This window comes from Vulpes lagopus, chromosome 13 (assembly GCF_018345385.1).
Source record: "Vulpes lagopus strain Blue_001 chromosome 13, ASM1834538v1, whole genome shotgun sequence".
NCBI lineage: Eukaryota > Metazoa > Chordata > Mammalia > Carnivora > Canidae > Vulpes > Vulpes lagopus.
In genome coordinates, this window is record NC_054836.1 from 35314232 (window position 1) to 35339162 (window position 24931).

At 39.9% G+C, this 24931-nt stretch overlaps 1 protein-coding gene across 1 annotated transcript in view; it reads left to right on the plus strand.

The window, feature by feature from the left end:
- DNAH11 (dynein axonemal heavy chain 11) overlaps positions 1-24931 on the plus strand; it is a 313463-nt gene that overhangs the window by 58818 nt on the left and 229714 nt on the right. Inside the window, 8 exon segments of the mRNA XM_041728012.1 lie at positions 2082-2240; positions 3150-3233; positions 4869-5027; positions 7886-8008; positions 8988-9110; positions 10346-10570; positions 11585-11676; positions 13240-13366. Of these exon segments, the coding sequence (XP_041583946.1) occupies positions 2082-2240; positions 3150-3233; positions 4869-5027; positions 7886-8008; positions 8988-9110; positions 10346-10570; positions 11585-11676; positions 13240-13366 (1092 nt within the window).

Below are 24931 nucleotides of genomic sequence, written 5' to 3' on the forward strand. Positions count from 1 at the left end.
ATGATAGGTCCTAGAACTCAAGGCATGTCACTCCACAAGGCAGAAACCTTTGACCCTCCAGAGTCAAAGGGAATAGTATGGTGAATCTCTCCTTTATAAATGATTCCTCAGTAAACTTAAATTAAGTGCTTTTGTTTCTTTGTGGCCAAATATACAAGAAACACTTGAATTAACATAACTAGGTGTATATATTTAGGAATGATTTAGTATATAAGTAATCAGAAAAAATGGTGACTAGAAGTGCTGCTGACTTTGGGGAGCATGGTAGTCTTTTTTTTTTTTTTTTTTTTTTTTTTGAGCATGGTAGTCTATAGACACTTGGAAAATCCTTTTGTAAGACAGGGGCCAAAACATGTTCACAAATGTGCAACTTGAAGTGTATTGCTGAGCTCCCTGGAAAATGAGAGGAAGCTCTTAAAGGGCAGGTTAAAAAATGGAGTAATTGAATCTATAGTGGAAAGCAGAGGCAAACATAGAAGCCTTCACTGCTGTGGGGGCAAATGAAACATTTATACCAGGGGACATGAAGATGCTTGGGAGTGTGAGTACTGCTTACCCAGGGAGCCTAAATGACCATCAGAAGGACAGTACATTAATTGGGGTTGATTACATGTAGTATTCATGCAAGGTAGTACTTACACAGATAGTGGAAGTTAATTAAGTTTATACAGCCTCATGAATATGTAAAGTACACCTCAAAAATAAATAAAATGTCTTATTGTAGTGTATAAAATTATTCACGTAAACTTCAAAAACAAATTTTAACATTTTAGCATTTAGCAGTGCATACATATGTAGTAAAAAATTAAAGGGGAATATTAAGTAAAAATTAGGTGGTTAAATCTGTAGTGGGAAGGTGGGAAATTAAAGTGAGGAGGCTATTAAAAGTTACTGATAACCTGGTCCTAAGCTGGATGGTGTGTACACACACCTGCTCCCTTGGATGTGTATGGAACTTTTCATAATAAAGAAAACTAAAACTAAGAGAATTGCAGTTGTAGTTTATAAAGGCATAACTTAAAAAAACGAAGCCCGTAACTTGTATAATGAAAGAGGATGAAAGTGCAGATACTCTTCTTGACATAGTAGGAGATTAGGAGAGTTGACAACTGATGAAGCACAAAAGGAGTAAGTATGAATACTTAAATTAAAAAAAAATCAGAACAACTGAAGTAATATAATACTTGGGTATTGGGAGGAGGATGGGAAAATACAGAAAGTGGAAAAATGATCAAGTCAGTTTTTTTGCAAAGCAGTAACCTAGTGTAATGTCTCCACTTGATAAATGAAGGAGAAGCTTGAGCACAGAATTGAGAGTTAGAGATATGGTGCCCTGAAGACCTGGAGAGAGAACCAGCTACTTCTTCATGGCAGGCTCCTCCATACTTCTTTAACTTTTACCATGTGAATACACTACTATGTTAATAAAAACTAAGATTAAGAGTTGGATTATCAAGAAAGAAAAGAATGACCCCACTTACCTTTGGCATAACACACACACTGTCCTACAAAGATGGGGTGGTAGATGAGCCTCGGGAAAGATCGTCATACAGTGAAATTTCTCCTGCTGTACTGTTTTTAGCTCCAGTATTTTATTTCATGAATTCTCTTCAGTACATTTTATACTATTGAAAATCTCTGGGATATTTTTTAAATCCAAACTACTATTGCTACTATTACTACTTCTTTTTTTTATTTAAAGAAGTGGTTGCTTCTTAAGTGGAAGCTCTAGAGGCTCCCCGTTTTTTCCCCAGCCAAGCCCCCAGCTGTACAATGAAAATCAAGAAAAAAGACTGTTTTTGTAGAAATCTGATGCAAGAGCAAATTTTGCTGAAATATGTATGGGGCATTATTGGTGACATGATTGTGTTTATGACTAGTCTGCTCTCACAAGTAGGCTCATCAAAAACCTACATTTTATCAATAACAATTACTGCTCATTTTTAAAATTTTTGCTTTAAAATAAAGGTTGCAAATGTTGACATAACCAGAGGTGTACAGAACCACGTGGCTTCTCTTTCTCTGGCAATTCATTGGATGTTAAAGGTGTTCGTGTGCATGTGTGTGTGTTTTCTCCTTAGGCAAATCAAGAGCTTGAGTTACTGGAAGAAGAAATGTTACAGGTGCAAGAATCTACCCATCTTTTTGAAGTGGCTCTTCCAGAGTACAAACAAATGAAGCAGTGTCGCAAAGAAATAAAATTGCTAAAGGAACTCTGGGATGTCATTACTTATGTTACAGTAAGACACTGCCTGTTTTTTTTTTTTTAATTTTATTTGGTATAAAAAGGTAATTTTTAGCATCTATATCGTTCTGTTAGGGTTTTATAATTTCTTAAAATATGTGGGCATTATATTCCCTACCCCCCTGCCCCCCAAATTAGAATCTGTAGATATCTATTGAAGATTTTTTTCTGAATTATCAGTTGCTTTCCTTTTGGATCTGAATGGAACTGTGTAGTGAGTTCAGATTCTTTTCAGGGATTATGTAGGATACGAGTGAAATTAATATATAAATGTATACTACATGTGTATGTATCTGTGCATGCAAATTTATGTATACACTCCCACTTCATGTATGTACATATATAATGGAGCTGACTGAAGTTAATTTGTATGCTGTTAATTAAGTCACAAACTTAAGTGAAAAATAAATTCTGGGGAACCAGGTATATTGCAACATGTATTACACATAGTTGCTTTGAAGTTAATTGAAAGCCTTATAGAAATGTATTAAGGAGCATAGAATAGAGTCAAAAAGTTACTGAGCATTTTGTTTATAATGGATGAAGATCGCCTTATAGAAGCTCATTTTACGTTACATATAAACTTTAAAAATCTGGTATTTTATGGCAATACGCTTATCAGTTCAGAGTCCTCAGGATTAAATGATAATGATGGTATGTAAATGGAATTTGTCACTGCTACTAGAAATTAATATATCATAATGTTTTCACCTTAAGTTTGACATGTCCTGACAACTTTTTTGTTTTGCTGATAAGGAAGTTTTGACAAGTGCAGTTAATATTTAAATAATTGACTTTTCACTGGATGATGGAATCACTGTGTATCATCAGTTTATATATTTTGCTGTGGAGACTTGCTTTCACCAAATGTTGTTGACACTTTTATCTGCTTGTGCGTTTCCAGAGAAGCATTGATAATTGGACTAAAACCCAGTGGAGACAGATTAATGTGGAACAGATGGATGTAGAACTCAGAAGGTTTGCCAAGGCAAGTTTCATAACTGTCGATTCAACCATTTCTCTTTCTCAGCCCCACCTCCTCCCATCTTGCCTAACCCAGTATCTGGTGTGTTAGGCTGTGTGTCCATATTTACTTCAAATAGGATGATAGGAGACAGTTTTTTTTTTTTAAACCCTGAGCCAGTTGCATTTCTAATCAAGCCTGCCTTTTTGTGAATGAGTGGATGAAAGCATATTAGGGCAAATGAATTTATTAGTAGTGTCTATCATCTTGAACTTTCTTTGGCTCTGTAGAATGGAGGATGTTAAGATTAAAAGTACCAGGGTTGAGAAGTTAGGTTTATGAGAGCTTTTGAATTATTTCCGTGGCAACCATTATTTTGTATTAAAAGATATCTTTTGATTCTGGAATTTGGGGCAATTAATTGAAGTATGCCACTTGTGAAGAAATACGGAATACTGTGATTTTTTTTTTAAGATTTTATTTATTTATTCATGGGAGACAGAGGCAGAGACGTAGGCAGAGGGAGAAGCAGGTTCCCTGTGGGTAGCCCGATGTGGGACTCAATCCCAGGACCCTGGGATCACAACCTGAGCTGAAGGAAGACACTCAACCACTGAGCCACCCAAGTGTCCCTGATCTGTGTTCTTCTTATTCACTGTTCTGATACCCCAACATGGCTCAGTATATACAGAATAGAGCTGAAGGTCATGCTTTGATATTTAGTCCCCATAGCCATATATGCTCTAAAGAGCGTAGAACCTCTTTGCGTAAAGCCAAAATGCGCAGAAGTGAAAGGCAGCTAAAAAGTGGCAAGGCCTTTTACTTTTTTCTCAGAACATCTTTGCTTTAACTCAGTCCTGTGCACAGCTCCTATTAAGTCTTCCCATTTTCCCCCATTTTATCCTTTATACCTAACTAAAGACCCTAAAATAGCCTGTGATTCTTTTGGACGTCAGGGGGTCATTATATTTCATTATTGTGCCTGTCCCTGTATCACTCTTCTATAGTTTATCTCACTTCAGGGGGACACTTAAACCCCCACTCTTGGCTGGAGCTTTTTTTTCTTTTTTTTTAAACTGGTGGCACTGTTCTCCTTGTGCTGAATTAGCATTTCATTAGGGGTTTTCTCATTTATAATTTTTGATGGTTCATGGGCCAGGAAGAGAGCCAAGTCAAAGGGCCCTATTTGACACATCTGAAAATCATGAAATATTTAAGTGCCAAGGAACACACACTCAATGGTAATCGATATTTCAAGGCTATCGTTTACACAGTCAGGTCTCTAGAGGAAGATCTTAGTAATCCAGGTAACAGTTTCCATTTCCTGTTTATTTATATTTCCAGAGGAAACGCTCTTCTTTGTAAACATCCTGGAAATTCAGAGGTTAACTTCCCTACACTGAGTGTCCCTGGGGTTTCCTCATGAGACACCCGGTCAGAGCCTGTGAATAAAAAAGCAGTGTATCCAAGTGGCTTGTACACAGAGGACTTGTACAAATGAGTGAATCTTTTTCTGTTTCTCTGGCTTTTGCCCTTAACCAAGGGGCTTAAATGCTTCCACTCTTTCATAATCCAGGGAAAGGTATATTTATTCTTTCATAGAACACAAATTATCAAATGTACTAATATATCTGGGGGTCTGTTGTTTTTTTACTTTAGGAATTCTGGTCACTAGACAAGGAAGTCCGTGTGTGGGATGCTTATGCAGGCCTGGAAAGCACCGTGAAGGACATGGCGGCTTCCCTGAGAGCTGTCATGGAGTTACAGAGCCCCGCTCTCAGAGACAGGCATTGGCACCAGCTGATGAAGGCCACTGGGGTCAGTTTCCTGGGTCTTGTTAATTGAATATTTTTGTGTCTGTAAGGATTATTCCTTGGTTTACGTTATTCATCTGGGATGAGGTGGGATTTGTGAAAAGACTTCCAGTCAGATGGTGGATGTCAGGCTCCTCAAGATAGAACCAATACTGACCGTGCAGAGATCCCCCTTCAGCTCCTGTTGTGGACTAAATGCTCCCTCCCCTGCCCCAATTCATATATTGAAGCCTAAATTTCCAATGTGGTAGCATTTGGAGGTGGGGCTTTGGGGAGATAATTAGGTCAGGAGAGTAGAGCTCTCGTGAATGGATTAGTGCCTTTAGAACTGGAGGGAAAGACCAGAAATTTCTACCCTCTACCATTTGAGGGTACAGCAGGAAGACAGACATTCATAAAGCAAGAGGGCCTTCACCAGGAAGCCATCCATGCTGGAACCCTGGTGTCAGACTCCAGCCTCTAAAACAGTGAGCTCGTGAATAAATGTTTATTGTTTAAACCACCCAATTTATAGTATTCTCTTACAGCAGCTGAACTTAAGACGCCCTCCTTTTACTGACTATGTAACTTCTTTTTTTTTGTTTTTTTTTTCTGACTATGTAACTTCAAACAAGACACTTAACTTCCCTATTTTGAGTTTTGTTTTTTATTAATAAAATGAGAGGATGCTGTGTGCTCTCGTACATCAGAAGACTCTCCTTTTTTTTTTTAAAGATTTTATTTATTTATTCATAATAGACACACACACACACACACACACACACACACACCCACACACAGCCAGAGGCACAGGCAGAGAGAGAAGCAGGCTCCATGCAAGGAGCCCGATGTGGGACTTGATCCTGGGACTCCAGGATCAGGCCCTGGGCCAAAGGCAGGCGCTAAACTGCTGAGCAACCCAGGGATCCCCTCAGAAGACTCTCCTAAGGATCAAGTGAGATAATGTGAGGGCCTTGTATACAGCACAACATGGCTACAAAGAGCCTTGGGTATTGTGGAAGGAACCAGAGGGTATAAAAGAGAATTTAGGGGAAGAGAGAATTCTGAAATTGTGACTTCTCCGTACCCCCCTCTCCCTGCCCCTGGTGCATCTAATAATGGTGTCTTTTTTGATGGTCTTTTGATTTTATTGGAAAGTATGAAATTATCCTGTGTTCATGCCTCTTAAGGTTATATTTTCTTGCCTTTCTACATCGTATTTGAGAGCAGATAGACCAACTTTTTACTTTATTTTTCAGAGAAGGTGATCTTTATGAGTTTAAAATACTAAGTCAGCCTGAGGTGTACATTTTCTCCTAGGCAACATTGTGAAGAAAGGCTCTCAGGACTTGAAGACAGAGTTAGTAGAGTAGGGAAGCTGAGGAAGGGGACAGCCTGGTGAAGGGGGGGGATCGCCGAGGCTTTATTGGTCCAACCCTACGACTTAACATGTCTGGATTTTGGGCAAGTTACCTGCTCTCCAGACTCCACTTGCCCCTTTTATGAAATAGAACTAATCCTGTTATGCTTCCCATGCAGATGTAGTTAGCACATTGGAAATGAGATTATATAGTAAGTGTTTAGTAAATGGTCCCTGAAGCTAATATTATTATGCTTTCCATAGTCTTTCAGACTTTGGGTATTTAGATTGATACATTCATTCTGAAAACCTTTATTGAATCTTTTAATATATGATAAACCGTGTATCCCCCTTCTCCTTTTCCTGCAATGAGATTGCTCTTCACAGTATCAGGCCTCTGTACAGGCTAGAAAAAGGCACCTCCTCGCAGGCCTTCCTGGGGTGTCAGGGCAGCAGCTAGACTCAGCCTCCAGTTGTTAGCTGGCTGGGTGCGTGTCTGCGTTTCTGTGCACAAACTGCACAAATAATCAAGGTGGCCCTGTTAGATATTCCTGCTTATTCTTTTTTTGGAGACAGACCTGGGTCCATGACCTGTCACCCCCGGAGTGAGATCAGAAGTAATGTAGATAGAGGGTGACTGACTCATCTGGTTTGCTCAGGGCTTTGCATGTTTTAGCCCTAAATGTCCTACATCCCAGGAAACCCCTGGTTCTGGGCAAACAGGAATGCTTAGTCACCCTATGCAGAGAGGCAGAAGATGACAAGCAATGTCACAGGTTGGGGAGAGTCAGAGAGGGCTATGGCTCTCAAGAGGCAGGCATTGGTTAGCAGCAACCACAGGAAAGGAACGGGCTTCCCTGCACCCATGTAGCAGGGTTGGGTCTTCATGTGTGAGGGGTGTGATTGAGTTTGAGCACTTAGGAAGACTAGAGAGCTTCTTAGCAAATACTGGGGTTGTAGGAAGGGGGTGGCGACAGTCAACAAGATGAGGAAATGTGAATTATTTCGTCACATGGTAAATATGAATAATGACACTATGAGTAAAAATATTTTTTGCTAAGGAACGAAGATTAAATTAGTGAGAAAATGAAGTTAAATCACGGAAGCAACTGGGAATTATGTCCGGTGAATAGAGTACTTGAGGAAGAAAAGACAAATGAGCTACTCCCTGATTCCTGGGATTTCAACCAAATTAAAATAAATGAACACTGTGATTCTCTTTAAAAATGGGTTTTGTGGGCACAGAGATAAGAAATGAGCTGACAAGGGAAGGCTAGGAAACAAAAGAAAGTAGTGGAGTGTGAACATGGCCTGAACCTTGGCCCTAGCTTCTGGTGGCTGATGCCTCAGTAACTATGAGCTTTTTAGCTTTTGTCTTTAATGGTCCCCACCTTCCAGAACTAGAGGTGTGCTCAGCAGCCCACTTGAATATATTTAGCAGTGATTCATTCTTCTGTCCATTAGGCACAAGAACCATTAATACATGTGTAATGTAAATTCTGCCCTTTTCTCTTCCTAATTAGGTCAGATTTTCAATCAATGAAGCCACAACTTTGGCAGATTTGTTAGCATTGCGGTTACACCAAGTGGAAGATGATGTCCGGAGCATTGTGGACCAAGCAGTGAAGGAACTGGGAACCGAAAAGGTGGGGTCTTTGGGCTGTTCCTCTTTACACTGAACTCATTCTGTGCAGTAGCCCCTAAGACTCGGAAATTCCCCTGCCATTGGCATGTGGACAGCTGAGTCCCATTTTCTTCTCTGCTGCTAGGGTGTGTGTGTGACTTGGGCAGGAAACTGAATCCTTCTAAGCCACAGTACACGTGTAAAACAGGAGGATTGGCCCAGGTGATAAGGGTGGTGGTGGTGGTGGTGATAGTGATAGCAGAAAACACATGTCATTTATTTTGTTGCAAGCACTGCTCTAAGTGCTTTAAATTATTTAATCCTGAAGTTGGTAATACTCTTACCCTGTCTTGCAGATGAGGAAACTGAGGTACACCGGGGTAACTGACTTACCCAGGTGCACATTCAGACACTCCAAGCACTGCCTGTCTCCTGCTGGCTGTTGTGTACATAATTTCAACCTGTAGATAACTTTTTTTTTTTTTGTAGATAACTTTTGTGGGGTTTTTTTGTTTTTTTTTTAATTTTTTTTTTAATTTTTATTTATTTATGATAGTCACAGAGAGAGAGAGAGAGAGAGAGAGGCAGAGACACAGGCAGAGGGAGAAGCAGGCTCCATGCACCGGGAGCCTGATGTGGGATTCGATCCCGGGTCTCCAGGATCGCGCCCTGGGCCAAAGGCAAGCGCCAAACCACTGCGCCACCCAGGGATCCCTGTAGATAACTTTTGAAGTCCCTTTCTGTTCTAGCATCCTGTTTCAGGGAAGGATATAAAACTCAGGTCCAACAGAAATTTGATAAGTGGGTTTGTTTTTGTGAGATGGAATTCATTCTCTGAATCTCATCACCATGAATTATTTACAGGAAAAAAATGAGGCTGCTAATATTGGATAGCATTTTTTTTTTTAGAATTATAAAAGTTTTCTTTAAAATTTCAGAGGCATAGATGTTCATCATAAATTAAACTTCCATTCACATAACTTAATACTGTTTACATCTAGGCCATTACTGAAATCAGTCAGACCTGGGCAACCATGGAGTTCTCTTACGAAGTTCACTATCGGACGGGCATTCCATTACTGAAATCTGATGAACAACTTTTTGAGACTCTAGAGCACAACCAAGTAAGATGAGTGTTTTTATTACAGATTTTTTCTTTTGAATGACAATTTTAGACTTTTTCCAAGTTCCAGTACTTAATATTTTTTCATTCACTGGGTCTCTCCTTGTCCCGGACTCGGCATGGCACCATTTAGGATCAAAAGACATAAACGCTTACTTTCAAGGAATTTGGACTTGAGCAGGGAGACCGAGATTAGGGCTCCAAGGGTCTAAATGAGAGAGAGACTTTGTATTGAGGAGGGTGAAAGACTCTGGGAGAGCTTTGTAAGTTGGTAGTCAGTAAAGAATGGCAATCAGAGAAGGGTGTTAGAGGCAGTGAGGACAACAGTGGTTGTCAGGGGCTGGGGAGCAGGGAAATGTGGAGATGTCGGCCACAGGATACACATTTTCAGGTATAAGATGAGCAAGTCCTGTGGATCTAAATTATGTCATTGTGACTATAGTTACCAATACTTTATTGTCTACTTGAAACTTGTTGGGAGAATAGATCATAATACTATGGTTATTCTATGGGAAATGGAGATGTTAAAGAACCTCATTGTAGTCACCATTTTACAATATATATGTGTATCAAAGTATCACCTGGTACACTTTAAACTTCATGTCTATAATAGCTTAATAAAATTGGTGGTGGGGGAGAAGAGTCAAATGTATTAAATACTTAGAGGTGAAAGGGAATGAGAAGAGGCCTTTCTACTCAGCAATTTTCTGAGATTTCAACCTCAGAGGATGGTGACAAGTGCTCATCAGACTGCTCAGCATCAATGCTTGGTAGTCAACCAACATGAGAGGAAAAGTGGGCAGTTGAGGGCTTAGGAAGTTGCAGAGAAATTGGTTTTGTTTTTTCAGTATTGGGGAAAAATGTTTATAACCTTGCAATGATTAATATGCAGGAACCCCAAGGAGAGAATGAGAAAAGATGAAGAAATAAAATGTAATTCCTAAAGCTGCACCCTGGAACACAGTATTTTTTTCTGCCTGCAAAGAGAATACATGGTCTTCTTGAGGAAGACACAGGAAATGCAGTTACTTGCATTTTTTTTTCCCTTGGGAAAAAAAATGCAGTATGAGTATTTAATGCCATTAATTGATTTATTTAGCAAATACTGAATGCCTGTTCCAGGTGTTGCATGCTAGATCATAGGAATCCAGGAAGAAACAGAAGAGGTATGGTCTCTCCCTCATGGTACTTCATCTCCCAACTGACCTGTTATTTAAAATTCTGTCTTTCTCTTAGGTTCAGTTGCAGAGTCTGCTTCAAAGCAAGTATGTGGAGTATTTTATTGAACAAGTGATAAGCTGGCAAAATAAATTAAACATAGCTGACTTGGTCATCTTTACTTGGATGGAAGTCCAGCGAACTTGGTCTCACCTGGAAAGCATCTTTGTTTGTTCAGAAGACATTCGAATCCAGCTTGTGAAAGATGCTAGAAGATTCGATGGAGTAGATGCTGAATTTAAGGTTCATAGAAGATAGACTGTTTTCTATCCTAGCAAGGTTTTCCAAACAATATGAAAATCTTGTAAAGAACCATGATTTAGGGCATTGTATTTATAAAAATACACCTTTGCATTTTAAGAAGTGAATGGGGAAGCTCTTTCTTGTGAAGGGTTAGATAATAAGTATTTCAGGCTCTGTGGTTGTGTATGGTCTCTGTCACAACCACTTAATGCTGCCATTGTAGTGTGAAAGAAAACACATTAAGTAAACAAATAGGTGTGGCTATGCACCAATAAAACTTGACTTATGGACACTGACATTTGAAATTTCTTATAATTTTCATGTTCTACAAAATATTAAGCAGCTTTTGACTTTTTTTCCACCAGTTAAAAATGTAAGTACCATTTTTAGCTTCTGGCCATATAAGAAGCAGCAGGTCTGATGTTTCCCTTAAACCGTAAGTTGCTGACTGATAACGGTCATCTTAGTGAAGTGAATACTGCAGAGGGCATGCCAGTCACAATACCACTAGTTACCTGTTTATTTCCTAAGAGCCACAGAAAACACACAGATGTGCATATGATGGTGATGAAGGACTTGAAAGGCTTCCAGCAAAGAATAATGGCTATACCTTTTTATAGAGAAATGAATAACTATTTTTTATTCTTATGTAAAGAACACCACCCAGAGGGCTACTATTTTAACTTTTAAGAAAGAAAGAATTGATTTCGTGTTCATCACATTTTCATAAGTGAATGTACTTTTGAAGATTCTGGGTTCTCTATTCTTTTTGTTTGTTTGACGCAGAATGGTGATGATGCCCATCAGATTTATTTTGATAAGAATTGTGTGATTATACTTGGTTTTTGACCTTTAGCTAAAAGTTTAAAGCAAAAGTGAATAGGCATGGTGTTGGAAGTCTCTTTAACTTTACTCTCTTACAGTTTGTTCCTCATTTTTAAATTCCCCAAATGGGTGAAAGATGGAATAAAGTAATTTCTAGTATCAATGGCTCCATCTTATACTTTCATACAGGAGTTAATGTTGAAGACAGCTAAAATAAAGAATGTTCTAGATGCAACATGCAGACCTAATCTCTATGAAAAACTTAAAGACTTACAGTACAGGTAAGTGTACTATACCTGTAAACTATAAAACTATAACTATAAAGTGATCAATTTGTTAAATTTTTATGAGATTGCTTTTAAGTATCTTATAGTATCTAGCATCGTGTTACTGTAGATACACCAGTACCAAATTACTTTACAGTCTTGTTTATAGTTGTCTAGTTGCCTTGAGCATAATAGATGGTATGTATATAATGTAAATCAAATACATTTCTCTTTCCTGAAAGGACTATCATAGTAGTAAAATTGAAATATTATCAAGAGTATTAATCACTTCTTTTATTGAAGTATTGTGCAAATATTTATTAAGCGTCTACTCTATTCCAGGAACTTGGATTGCGCTTAGTAATCTCAAGTCGTTTATTTTGTATTTAGTTTATACTAGAAATTATTCTTAGAATGCACGTTAGTACTTAGGAAATCCTTAAAGGACATTTGTAATTTCGCAGAGAAGTCTACACAGCTAGTGGTGGTAAGAATATTCTGGCTTTTGATTAAAAATAGGCAACCAGCTACTAAAAGAAGAGGTTTGTACAGAATTTTGATCACTTTGTATTGCAAAGTAGAGAAGAGCTCTAGATAAAAATGAATATTATGTAAGCAAAATTATTTCATAATCTTGAAGTTTCTAGTGATAAGTTAGCCATAATTTTAAAAAGGTGGATTTGCACGGAATTAAATTATGTAAGTAATTTCTATACCCCATGTGGGGCTTGAACTCAGAATCCTGAGATCAAGAGTCAAACATGCTCTCTGACTGAGCCAGCCTGGTGCCCCAGAAGTTAATTACTTCTTAGTGACCTTAGGGGTTTGGGAGTTTGGTCTCTGGGTCATCTCTGCTAAGAACAATAAAGCAGAAATGATTCTGTTAGGACTCCCCCAAATACCAGAGAGAGCTGAAACCACTTGTGTTTTGTAGGCATTCAGTGGGTAAAGGAAGACCTTTACCCTAATACATCTTAATGTATAATTATAATGTATAATTAAGATGTAATACCTAATACATCTTAACCAATGCATTTTGTGCTCAGAATGCGTGATGCTAAACATAGTTGCCCTTGCTGAGTAGGAATGTCATTAAGAAAAGTGAGGACTGGGGCACCTGGGCGACTCAGTTGGTTAAGTGTCTGGCTCTTGATTTTGGGTCAGGTTGTGGTCTTAGGGTTTGAGATCGACTCCTGCATCAGGCTCTATGCTCTGCTGGGAGTCTGTTTGAGATTCTCCCTCTCCCTCTGTTCCTCCCTCCCTCCCTCCCTTCCTCCTTCCCTCTCTCTCTCAAATTAAATAAATCATAAAAAAAAAGGTGAGGAATGACATCAACCTAGGTCTAATACTCTATTTAGCCTCAGCCCATGGTATGTGTACCTGTCTCCTCCAACTTGGCATGACTTATAGATTCATCACAAAAAAGATCATAGTGTCAAAGAGGAGGAGTCAGGCTACGTGTTAGACAGTAAGCTTATTGTTGTGAGTGAACAGATGAGAAGAGCTGGGTTTCGTTTTGTTGATGTTTTAATAACTGAATGGACAAGATACGCTTAAAAAGATATTTCATTCCCATAGGCTTTCTCTTTGTGAAAAAGCTCTTGCTGAGTACCTAGAGACTAAGCGTGTGGCTTTCCCGCGGTTCTATTTCATCTCTTCTGCAGACTTACTTGACATTCTCTCAAAGGGAGCTCAGCCTAAACAGGTAATGTATATTTTTTTGGAAGTCCCCTGTTTGACTATATTAGCTAAGGAATGCTATAGTTTCTCTGTCATTGTCAGATGCCACCTACCATGTTACATGTGTCAGGAACTAGAAAACGGGCAATAAAAATTTGTAGTGCAGCAACAGAGGGATGTCAAAGCTGGTGCTAAAGGAACTAGGTCCATGGGGCACCTGGATGGCTCAGTCAGTGAAGTGTCCCACTCTTGATACCAGCTCAGGTCTTGATCTCAGGGTCATGAGTTCAAACCCCCCACTGGGCATGCAGCATACTTAAAAAAAAAAAAAGGAACTAGGTCCTCAGTAAAGGAAAAGGGTGCCAAATGTACAAGGCTTAGGGACCTGCAAGGAGTTATTGGCAGAGACACTGGCTCCAAATACCCCAGAATTCTCAGACAGGGGCTGGAGCATCTGTTGCCTGGTTAACAGCTTTCCTAGGGCAGAAAGGGTCACTTGGAACAAGACCACGGCTGGGTCTCCTACTGCTCCCTGACTTGCAAGTCACCTTCATAATGATTAAGTTGGACTGGTCTTAAGTGGTGCCAGCGGTGGACTGGTGTCTTGTCGTGCTCATCATCCATGTAACCCTGTAACGTAACCCTGCCTGTGCAGGAACAGCATAACACCCATGACAGTATTTAAAGCAAATAAAAACAGCTGTTATCTTTTGTAATCTGAGGGTTCAGATCACAGAACAGACTTGGTACCAATCCCAAAGCACTCCTTCCTGTAAACATGGAGAGGATGTTGCCTTGGACTTGCATCTCTTCAGTTGCTCACATCCATTTAGGTATTTTCGTGGGGACAGCTGACATAGGCTCTTCCTTCTAGGATGGACTGTATATAAGATTATTGCAAAGCTACAAGTTGTGCTTTATCATCGAGGATTTCTCTCCGTGTTCTTTCTCTAGATATTTTTATGCATTGTCTTTGGAATATGTATCTCTTTACAGTTTGCTGAATTCTACTGTTCTTTGGACATGGTGTTTATCGTGATTATTTCTCTCGGATTCCTCATTTCTCTCTGAACCTAAATTTGATGGGATGGCTCTTGTTGGTAGCAGTCATGCTATTAATGACAGACTTGTTAGTTGAACTTGGGCAGTATTTCCAGAGCCAGCCTCAGTTCCAGTTTCCTATATCTGTGCTAACTTCCAGATGGCTTTGTAAATAAAATCCCTTTGATTACATTGGCTAGCAACTCCATATATCCATCTCTCATTTACGTATCACACAATTGGATGTTTGAGGTGTTTTTGTTTTGTTTTGTTTTTTAATTAGTTTCAAAGAGAGTGGTCAGAATCACACTTAAGCTTCAGTAGCCTCCTGGGAACATTCTCATGACCAGCAGCTGGACCCTTGCACATGACTGAGATAGAAGGTATCATATTCCATTACAGGTATATGTTCCTAAAGATTTTCAAATCCAAAATACTTACAATTCTGAATTCTCAGTGTGTAAATTAGAAGAGAGATGCATACATTGTAAATGGGTAACATTGTTTTTCTTTTATTTACATTCTTTAAACATAGTAAATATGTGTGTGACTGGTTTATTGAACAGTATTAATGACAGGGAATACAGACATGAAGAAGTGTTATTTTTCTATGATTATTAATCACAAATGTGCCCTGGTACATGCCCTTGAACTGAGTAGCAGACCCCTTCATAACACTCTGGGTAGGTATCTTACAACCTGGTCTCTTTTTCTTATTAAAAAGAAAATAAACCAAAGGCAGTTCAGCAAGGACTAGTTAAAAATCAATCTTATCTCTGTTGAGGCTCGGCTTTCACATAATAAATTTGGAGTTGGCAGAGGGAGACACTGATTATTTTATCATATATCCTCTTCCCACTCAGTTATCGTGGAGAAGGGTAGGGTTGTCATCAGCCAGTCAATAGCATTTCTTCATACTTTCACCAGCACTGATGGATTCTTTCAACAGCAATGATGGACTGTTCTCTATCCCCAATGGTAAGCGTCCACATTTTGGGTCTCTTGTGAAAAATGGGTGCCAGTTCTCAGGGGGCAGGGGGGAACCTCCTAGGGGACATATATATACTTCAGAGTTAGCTCTGTCTTGGTGCTTCCAATTATTGCTCTGAAATCAGTGAAATCAGCCATTGGGTTATATCTTTCTCATTTCCCACCTCAGCAGATGGCCAACAAGGGACATGTCCTGAAGGCACCTGTAGCTTCTACGAGTGATTCTCCCAACACCCCTCTCACTTGAATAGCTTTAAGGATGGGGGCTGGGCAAAGCAGTCCTGCCCCATCGGGAGTGAGGAAAAGCTGTAGCATCCCCTCATGGGCTGATAACTTGCAGGTGTGACACAGCTACCCTAGTTCCCTCCTCCCTGCAATACTTGCTGTAGAAAGGGTGTGTGGAAGTAGAAGATGGTAAGGGGTTGAGATGTATCTTACAGGCTCTGGAGAACCTCACCTGTCCTAACCCATGTTTGCCATCTTCAGAACATGCACATACACATTTTGATTCTTTGGTCCAAAGAATCAAAAAATGCTTCATGCCCTAGCCAGACAAACTGTTGGCTCACTGGTACATGCATCCCTGATGCCAACTTTTTTTTTTTTAATTATCCTTCCTAAGTTACAGGATGAGTTGGTTTTATATATATATACACACACTTCAAAGATGTACCTTTTAGATCATTCTTTTTATGTTTTCAGTATTACTTTAATATTAGTACGTTCTCTCACATCTGTGAGATTCACTGTGGAAGCTCTCACCCCTCCTCCTAGCATTTTAATCAAAAGTTCTAAATCTCCAGTTCAGGTACATTGCTCAGTCCTAGTACTGCTACCACTCCCTAATGAGTGACTAGGGTAGTATAAGACATTAAAAAGATTTTAAATCAAAATGAAGCTGAATATTAAGATCACAGCACAGAGTTCTCCAAAATTGCTCACATCTATGCTGACGAATGCCACTGGCAGTGTTGTCTACCTTGTGCTAACCAAAGGAGGCAGATGTTGCTCTTTACCAGCAAAAGGGTCCAGAGATGGTGACTGGGTGGCACAGTTGGTTAAGCATCCAACTCTTGGTTTTGGCTTAGGTCATGATCTTGGGATTATGAGATCAAGCCCCCAAGTCCTGCTCCACACCCGGCAAGGAGTCTTTGCTTGGGACTCTGTCCATTTCCCTCTGCACCACCACTGCACTCCACCCGTGGCCAAATAAATAAATCTTCAGGAAAAAAAAAAGGGTCCAGCCATGTGGCTACAATGTAAACATGGTTTATAGATGTCCTGACCTGCCAGCTCTTGCAAGGATTAATTTTTTTCTTTCTTACTCAGTGAATTTGCCCTCTAATTCCACAGCATTTTTAAAATTTAAATTCCATTAATTAACATACAGTGTATTATTAGTTCCAGAGGTAGAGTTCAGTGATTCATCAGCCTTTTTTTTTTTTAAAGTCTTTTTTTGTTTGATAGAATGTCAGAGAGCACAAGTGAGGGGAACAGCAGAGGGAGAGGGAGAAGCAGACTCCCCACTGAGCAGGGAGCCCAATGCAGGGCTCAATCCCAGGACCCTGGGATCATGACCTGAGCCAAAGGCAGACCCTTAACGGATTGAGCCACCCAGGTGCCCCTTATCAGTCTTATGCCCAGTTACTCTATCCCCCACCCCCTTCCCTCTAGCAACCCTCAGTTTGTTTCCTATGATTAAGAGTCTTGGGGATCCCTGGGTGGCGCAGTGGTTTGGCGCTTGCCTTTGGCCCAGGGCGCGATCCTGGAGACCCGGGATCGAATCCCACGTCGGGCTCCCGGTGCATGGAGCCTGCTTCTCCCTCTGCCTGTGTCTCTGCCTCTCTCTCTGTCTCTCTGACTATCATAAATGAATAAAAATTTAAAAAAAAAAAAGAGTCTTATGGTTTATCTCCCTCTCTGATTTTGTCTTATTTTTCCCTCCCTTCCCCTATGATCCCTTTGTCTTTTAAATTCCACATATGAGTAAGATCATATGGTAATTGTCTTTCTCTGACTGACTTATTTTGCTTAACGTAATAGTCTCTAGTTCCATCCACATCATTGGAAATGGCAAGATTTCATTCTTTGTGATGGCTGAGTAGTAGTGGTATTGTAAATGTACCACATCTTTATCTATTCATCTGTTGATGGACATCTGGGCTCTTTCCATAGTTTGATTATTGTGGACATTGCTGCTATAAACATTGGGGTGCAGGTGCCCTTCAGATCACTACATTAGTATCTTTTGGGTAAATACCTAGTAGTGCAGTTGCTGGGTCATAGAGTAGCTCTGTTTTCAACTTTTTGAGGAACCTCCATACTGTTTTCCAGAGTGGCTACACCAGCTTGCATTCCCACCAACAGTGTGAGAGGGTTCTCCTTTTTCTATATCCTCACCAATATTTGTCATTTCCTGACTTATTTTTTTTAAAGATTTTATTTATTTATTAATGAGAGACACAGAGAGAGAGAGGCAGAGACACAGGCAGAGACACAGGCAGTGGGAGAAGCAGACTTCCATGCAGGGAGCCTGACGTGGGACTTGATCTGACGTGGGACTTGATCCTGGGTCTCTAGGATCATACCCTGGGCCGAAGGCGGCGCTAAACCTCTGAGCCACCAGGCTGCCCTCCTGACTTGTTATTTTAGCCATTCTGACTAATGTGAGGTGGTATCTCATCATAGTTTTGATTTGCATTTTCCCTGATGCTGAGTGATGTTGAGCATTTTGAAAGGATTTTTGATATAATTGTGCTCAAAAAGTGATTTCATTGAGATCTTGTAGTTACATTAAATGAAACTTCTAACAATTCATATTTACATAAAATCATATCCCACCATTAGTAAAAGTACATTATTAGAAAAAAGTATTTCCCTTCCTCTGTGGTGCAGATGACCAGTCAGGAGTGACTAAAGAGGGCAGGAAATCAAGAAGGAGCTAAGGGCAGTTTGAGTCCTCTAGAGTCTCAGTCTGCTGCTTTCCCTCAAGTGCTTCTGCAAAGTGAAGAGACACTCAGAATTCTTGGTCTCTTACTAGGGAATAGTCAGTGGTTTTGGCAGTTAAGCCAAATAGTCTGGCCTTGCTACACTCTTACGTTCTTTCCAATATCAGAATCCATTTTGGACTACCAGCCACCACTTTTCGTTTTTGCCTTTGGTCCTTAGATTCCTGAATGTGTTCCCTATAGTGTGACCAAAATAATATGGGTACTGCAGCTTGTGGCATAACAAGGCCGTTTTGCCAGGAAAGAAACCCTTTGTGGGTAGATAACTCATGTTGACATCTTGTGAATGACTTGAATTCTTCAAGCACCTTCTTCCACTTGCCGCACTGAATTTAAGAGTGTTAGTTCAGAGTGGGAGTTTCTGCAGTTAATTATGGAACTCGATCAGCCTGAACAACTCAGCCCGGGAGGTCTGATACCACTACAGCCTCCATCCAGTAAGCAGAAATTCCCAAGTGAATGGGAATGCCAGAGGGATGAAATCAATGTCCTGAGAGGCTTCGGTGATTGTTAGCTGTTGGGGAGCTTGGTTAAGATCACGTTTTAAAGGTGTTCTCCTTCCAGAATGCACCCTGACCTCCCAATGGCATGAACGATCTAAAGGACTTGTGTGTGGGCCCTGTTTAACTTCAGTGATCAAAATCTCTGGTAGTTGCCTGTGGAGATACAAACTTAAAGGTGTAGTTGCAGGATTCATTGGCATGGTGCAATAGTTATGTGCAACTGGTTTGGAGTTACACATTCATTATTCACATCCTTTGATTTTTTTCCCCCTTTAGAAAAGCATCCTTTTATATTTTTCAAGTGGCTGGTGTAGTGGTTAAAGGCAGATGGAATAACAGTCCCTTTGTTACACAGTGCCTTCAAATAGCTGAAAATTTTGTGTAGTCAAGATGTTTTTAGCCACTGAATCCTAATAATTTGAAAGATCCCTTTGTTCTTGAAGAGTTTACACATTTTTTTCTTTGCTTGTCCACTGCCTGATGAGTGAAAGCTTCTCCATGATGGATCTATACTAAAGAAAGACAAACTTGCAAGGAATGTGCTACATTGTATTGTCTAATGTGGGGTAGCCATGAACCAGTGGTGGCCATTGAGCACTTGAAATGTGGTTGCTGGGCAGCCCAGGTGGCTCAGCGGTTTAGCGTCACCTTCAGCCCAGGGCCTGATCCTGGAGGCCCGGGATCGAGTTCCGCATCAGGCTCCCTGCATGGATCCTGCTTCTCCCTCTGCCTGTGTCTCTGCCTCTCTCTCTCTGTCTCTCATTAATAAATAAATAAAATCTTTAAAAAAATGTGGCTGAGAAACGGAAATTTTTATTTTTTTATTTTTATTGATTTTTTTAAAGAGAGGGAGCATGTGAAAACACAGGGGTGGAAAGGGAGAGGAAGAAACTTAAGCAGGGGTTCGATCTCATGACCCTGAGATCACGACCTAAGCCAAAATCAAGAGTCAGACCGTTAAATGATTGAGCCATCCAGGTGCCCCTGAGGAACTGAATATTTAAGTTCAATAAATTTTAATTAATTTAAATTTAAATACTGACATTTCCAATAAAAATAAATTTATAAAATAAATAAATAATGACATTTGATTCAGTTACTGGAAAGCGTAAATGTGTTTGGAACAACTTGAGCATGTAAATCTACTTTTGCAACAGTATATTTTATGAAATTGAAATACAGATCAAGTATTTGTGATGAAAAATCCAAATTGAGGGGAGCCCTGGTGGCTCAGCGGTTTAGTGCAGCCTTCAGCCTGGGGTGTGATCCGGGAGACCTGGGATCGAGTCCCACATCAGGCTCCCTGCTTGGAGCCTGCTTCTCCCTCTGCCTGTGTCTCTGCCTCTCTCTCCTTCTGTGTCTCTCATGAATAAATAAATAAAATCTTAAAAAAAAAAAGAAAAGAAAAATCCAAATTGAGATGTGCTATAAATATATATACCTGACTTGAAAAATTAACTATGAAGAAAAGAATGTAAAATATCTAATTTTTTAATTATATGTTGAAAGTATTTTGGATATACTAGGTCAAATAAAATGCATTAATTTTACCTTTTTCTTTTTACTTGTTTTAATGTGGCCATTAGGATTCCACTGTTGGGGAAATTGAGGCCACAGTGCATTCTCTAAAATGAGAAGATCAGGGGGCATCTGGCTGATTCTATTGTAGAGCATGGGACTCTTGATTGTGGGGTTATGAGTTCAAGCCCCACATTGGGTGTAGAGATAGCTTTAAAATATATATATTTATATATTTTAAAGATTTTATTTATTTATTTATTTATTTATTTATTTATTTGAGAGAGAGCACAAGCAGGAGGAGCAGCAGATGGAGAGGAAAAAGCAGGCTCCCCGCTGAGCAGGGAGCCCAGTGTGGGACTCAATCCCAGGACCCTGGGATCATGACCTGAGCTGAAGGCAGATGCTTAACCAACTGAGCCATCCAAGGGCCCCAAAATAAAATCTTTAAAAAAATAAAGTGAGAAAGTCAGGAATACATATTTACGAAATGTTTAATGTTTTCATCAAGAAATGTCCTTTAGTAGTGTCAACCCAAACCTGCATAAGAGGAAATCTGCCAATTTGTCTATTAAGAAATGCCCAAATTTTCAGTGATTGCATTAAACTGATACCTTTAATGGACTAGAAATATGGGCATTTTGAAAGGTGCTTATGAGGCATGGGCTTGATATTAGGTGACAAAAAGCCCTGCTGGATCTTCGGAGTATGTATGTAAGACCCTTCATTTCCACAAGCACAGTGTGTTACTGTATAGTGTTTGCTCCATTGAGTGAATATGTCTCACCATATGAATTCCAGAAATCAGGATGGTGGAGCCCAACAGTCACTCATAGTGTGTTGCCGTCTTTTCTCATGGGATTAGCCTTCCTTCAACAACTAAGGTGAAAAGGGCTCAAAATTCAAGTGGTGAGTGGAGGGCATGTAAGAGTGAATGAGTTTTAGTTGAAATATAATCTATAAAAAGTTGCAACTTCTTAGAGGAAGTAGAAAACTAGAGGGCTGTGAGATAAGTGGAGGGAAGGGTTGCCCTTGAGTTGAGGCTGGGGACTGAGGATGCAGTGGGGAAGAGGAAGGAGAAGGAAACAGGCACAGATGGTCAGGGTTTTGACCATCTTGCCATTGTCTCTGTTGAACTTCAAGTCGATTGTGAGGAAAAGAAGCTGCTCACATGAGTATAGTTTGTCATAGAAATGGCCATATGAGAGCAGATTCACATGGCATAGTCTGGGACTATATCATGTTGTAAATGGATGCCTTCGTATAAAGGCAGCCTCATGCTCAAAAGGACAGGCATTTAGGTGTGTGCCAAGAAAATAGACCATCTAATTTTAAATGTTATACATTATATATCCCTTGGGGATTATCCTTGATTATCCTAACAAAATACTTAATATATGGTTAACCTCAAATGGTAGACCAAATGGTTAGCCTCAGATAGTTTTTTGTTGTTCATTTTGTGAGTGTGTTTGTCACTGCTTAGATTTTTGTTTACCACCCCTTCATTGGAATTCTTTCCACAGCCAATTGAAACTTATACAAAATCAGGGGTATTACAATGTAGAAATAAAATATCACCTTAATGTTATGAGATCCAAAAATTACGTCTTATAAATGTGGAATCATGCCACCAAGGAGTTTTCAGCCTTGCTGTAACATCTAGAACTCCTGGTCCTAGCCTTTGTTTGGTATCACCTGATAGAAGTTGCTCGGCTTCCGCTTAAATTGAGTTGGCGGGGCTTCTGGCTGTAAGAGATGAGCTTTTCACAGAGTACTGTGCATTCTGATTCTGAGAACAAGTAGAATAGCTGGGTAAAATAGTTAACTAGATCTGTTTAAATGCTTCACAGAGTTCTCAAGGAGCATCGAAGAATAGTCCAGAGTTCAGAGGCTAATATGTGAGCAGAAAGAAACCATAGAGAGATTTGCCTGATGTTCCCTTGGCAACATTTGGCTATTTACAAGACATAACAGAGTCTGAAAAGCTGATCAGAGCTTTCATCAGGATTGTGGAACTAAAAGCAGGAGAAAAAATAAAAACTAGAATCCGGCATCACCAAGGAGGATGCTGTGCCTAGAATCTATGACAATGACAATGAACGGTTCTGAGGTCATTTGGGTATAAATGTGCAGGGATGGGAAAAGGGGGCATTTGCCACATACTGTATCTAAAAAAACCAATTCTAGGGGAATGTAGATGTAAAAATGAAAGGTTCAATGAAATATATAACATACAAGAAAGGACGATCTTTAAGCAGAAATTTCTTAAGTTGGGCGTGAAACTATTGAGTGTAGGGGAAAGGCTGACGGGTTTGGCTGTATTAAAGTTGAAAACTGCCTTATCAAAGGATACTGTTGAGGCACTAACAGTATAAGCTACAAAGTGGGGAAGATGTTAGCAATGCCTCAAACAAACAAAAGACTCTTATGCAGAATATGCAGCTCCTACATCCAAAGAAATGAGGACAGATCGATAATCCGATATAAAAGTGGATAGAATACATAACCAGGCTGTTCACAAAAGAAGGTATTGTAATGGCCAGTAAACAGGGAAAGTTGCTTGACTTCATAAGTCAGCAGAGAGATGCAAAGTAAACAAAGAAAGATACACTTGTGCTTCTGGCCAAGATGGAGTAGCAGGAGCTAGATTTACCCACCTTCTTCAAAGAACCCAAAACTTTGACAAAATATAGGCAATAAGACTTTTTTAAACACTGGACAACAGACAACAGAGGATAGCAATTCATGGCAGACTTGGAGCAAAGGAGCTCTGTGATGGTTCCAATTGCTTCCCTGAGTGAGTTTCCAGGCATGGTACAGGGAGGGGGAACCAGGAAGCATCTGATGGGCTCACAGAGTTGAGGGCTCAGAGCTGAGAGTCCAAGGAGAGCAATTTAGCTAGTTTGCAGAACTGAGTACCAAAGAGGAAAGAACTATGGAGAGAGAACCCCCAGAAACTTTTAGAGGGGCTTCTTAGAGTCTTTAGCAGTGGGAATAATCAGCACTAGATTACACACTATGCCAGTTCTTCCAAGCAAATCTTAAAAGCAAGACCCAAAAGGACCAAACTGTTTCCAAGTAATTCAACTGCATCCCAGAACAAACTCAAGAAGTTAGGAATAAAAATATATTCAATTCCAAGCAGGGTAACTTCGCAATGTGTGACATACCATTAAAGATGACGGGGCATGGAAAGAGTCAGGAATATTTCAGTCTCATAATGAGGAAACAAATCAATCAAAACTGATATAGGGCAGCTCCGGTGGCGCAGCGGTTTGGCGCCACCTGCAGCCCAGGGCATGATCCTGGAGACCCTCGAGTCCCACGTCGGGCTCCCTACATGGAGCCTGCTTCTCCCTCTGCCTGTGTCTCTGCCTCTCTCTCTCTCTCTCTCTCTGCTTCTGTCGCTCATGAATAAATAAATTTTAAAAAAACTTAAAAAAACTGATAAAAACATTGGGATTAGCAGACAGAAACATGAAAGTTACAGCTATATTTGTATAGTCAAAAAAATGGAGATAGGGAAAAGAAAAGAAAGTTCCATATGTTGGACATCCACAAGCAGAGGAAGTGAGACAGAAAAAAATATTGGTGGGAAAACAGCTAAAAGTTTTCTCACTTGATGAAAAAGTAGTCATACGTAGCTTTAAGCTCAGTGACCCCAAACAGAAGCTACAAAGAAAACTGTATCAGATTACTCAAATTGTTCATAACCAGTGATAAAGAAATCCAAAGATCATTCATAAAGTTACATTATGTACAAAGGAGTAAATGTAAGAATGATGAAAGGCTTCACAATGCAGATGAGAAAATAGTGGACCAACAGCTTTAAAGCACTGAAAGGAAAAAAATCCACCTACAGTTCTTTATCCAATGAAAATATCTTTTAAAAGTAAAGTCAAAATAAAGATGTTTCCAGACATTCAGAGGCTGAAAGATTTCATCACCAGCAGACTGGCAATACAAGAAATGTTAAAGGAAGTGCTTCGGGCAGAAGGAAGATGATACCAGATGGAAATCGGGATCTACACAAAAATTGTGAGCATTGAAATGTTAATTGTATGGAAGTAGACAAAACAGGCATACCAGCCACCCATCAGAAAGCAGAATGATAAAAAAACAGAGACCTTGATCCTACATCAGCTCAAATCCTGGTTCTGTTGCTTAGTGGCTATGTCACTACTTTACCTTTCCGAACATCAGTTTCCTTGTATACCAAACTGGGAAAAGAATAGGCACTATCTCTGGTTTCTGAGCACGAAACCAAGCATGTAAAAGTATGTAAAGAAACAAGACAAGTACTTATAATATTATAAAGACAGCCACAAATTCTTCCCCTCCATGCATCCATGCCCTTTCAGTGTGATGGTGCGTTTTCATCTGGGCTAGAGCTTGTAGCTCCATGTGTATTGCCACGTGACTTGTTTTGGCCCAAGGTATCCTTAGCAAGAGATTGGACAAGCTCATGCACATGAGGGCGTACTTTATGGCTGCTTTCAGAAACCTCTGACTACCATGTCATGAATGATC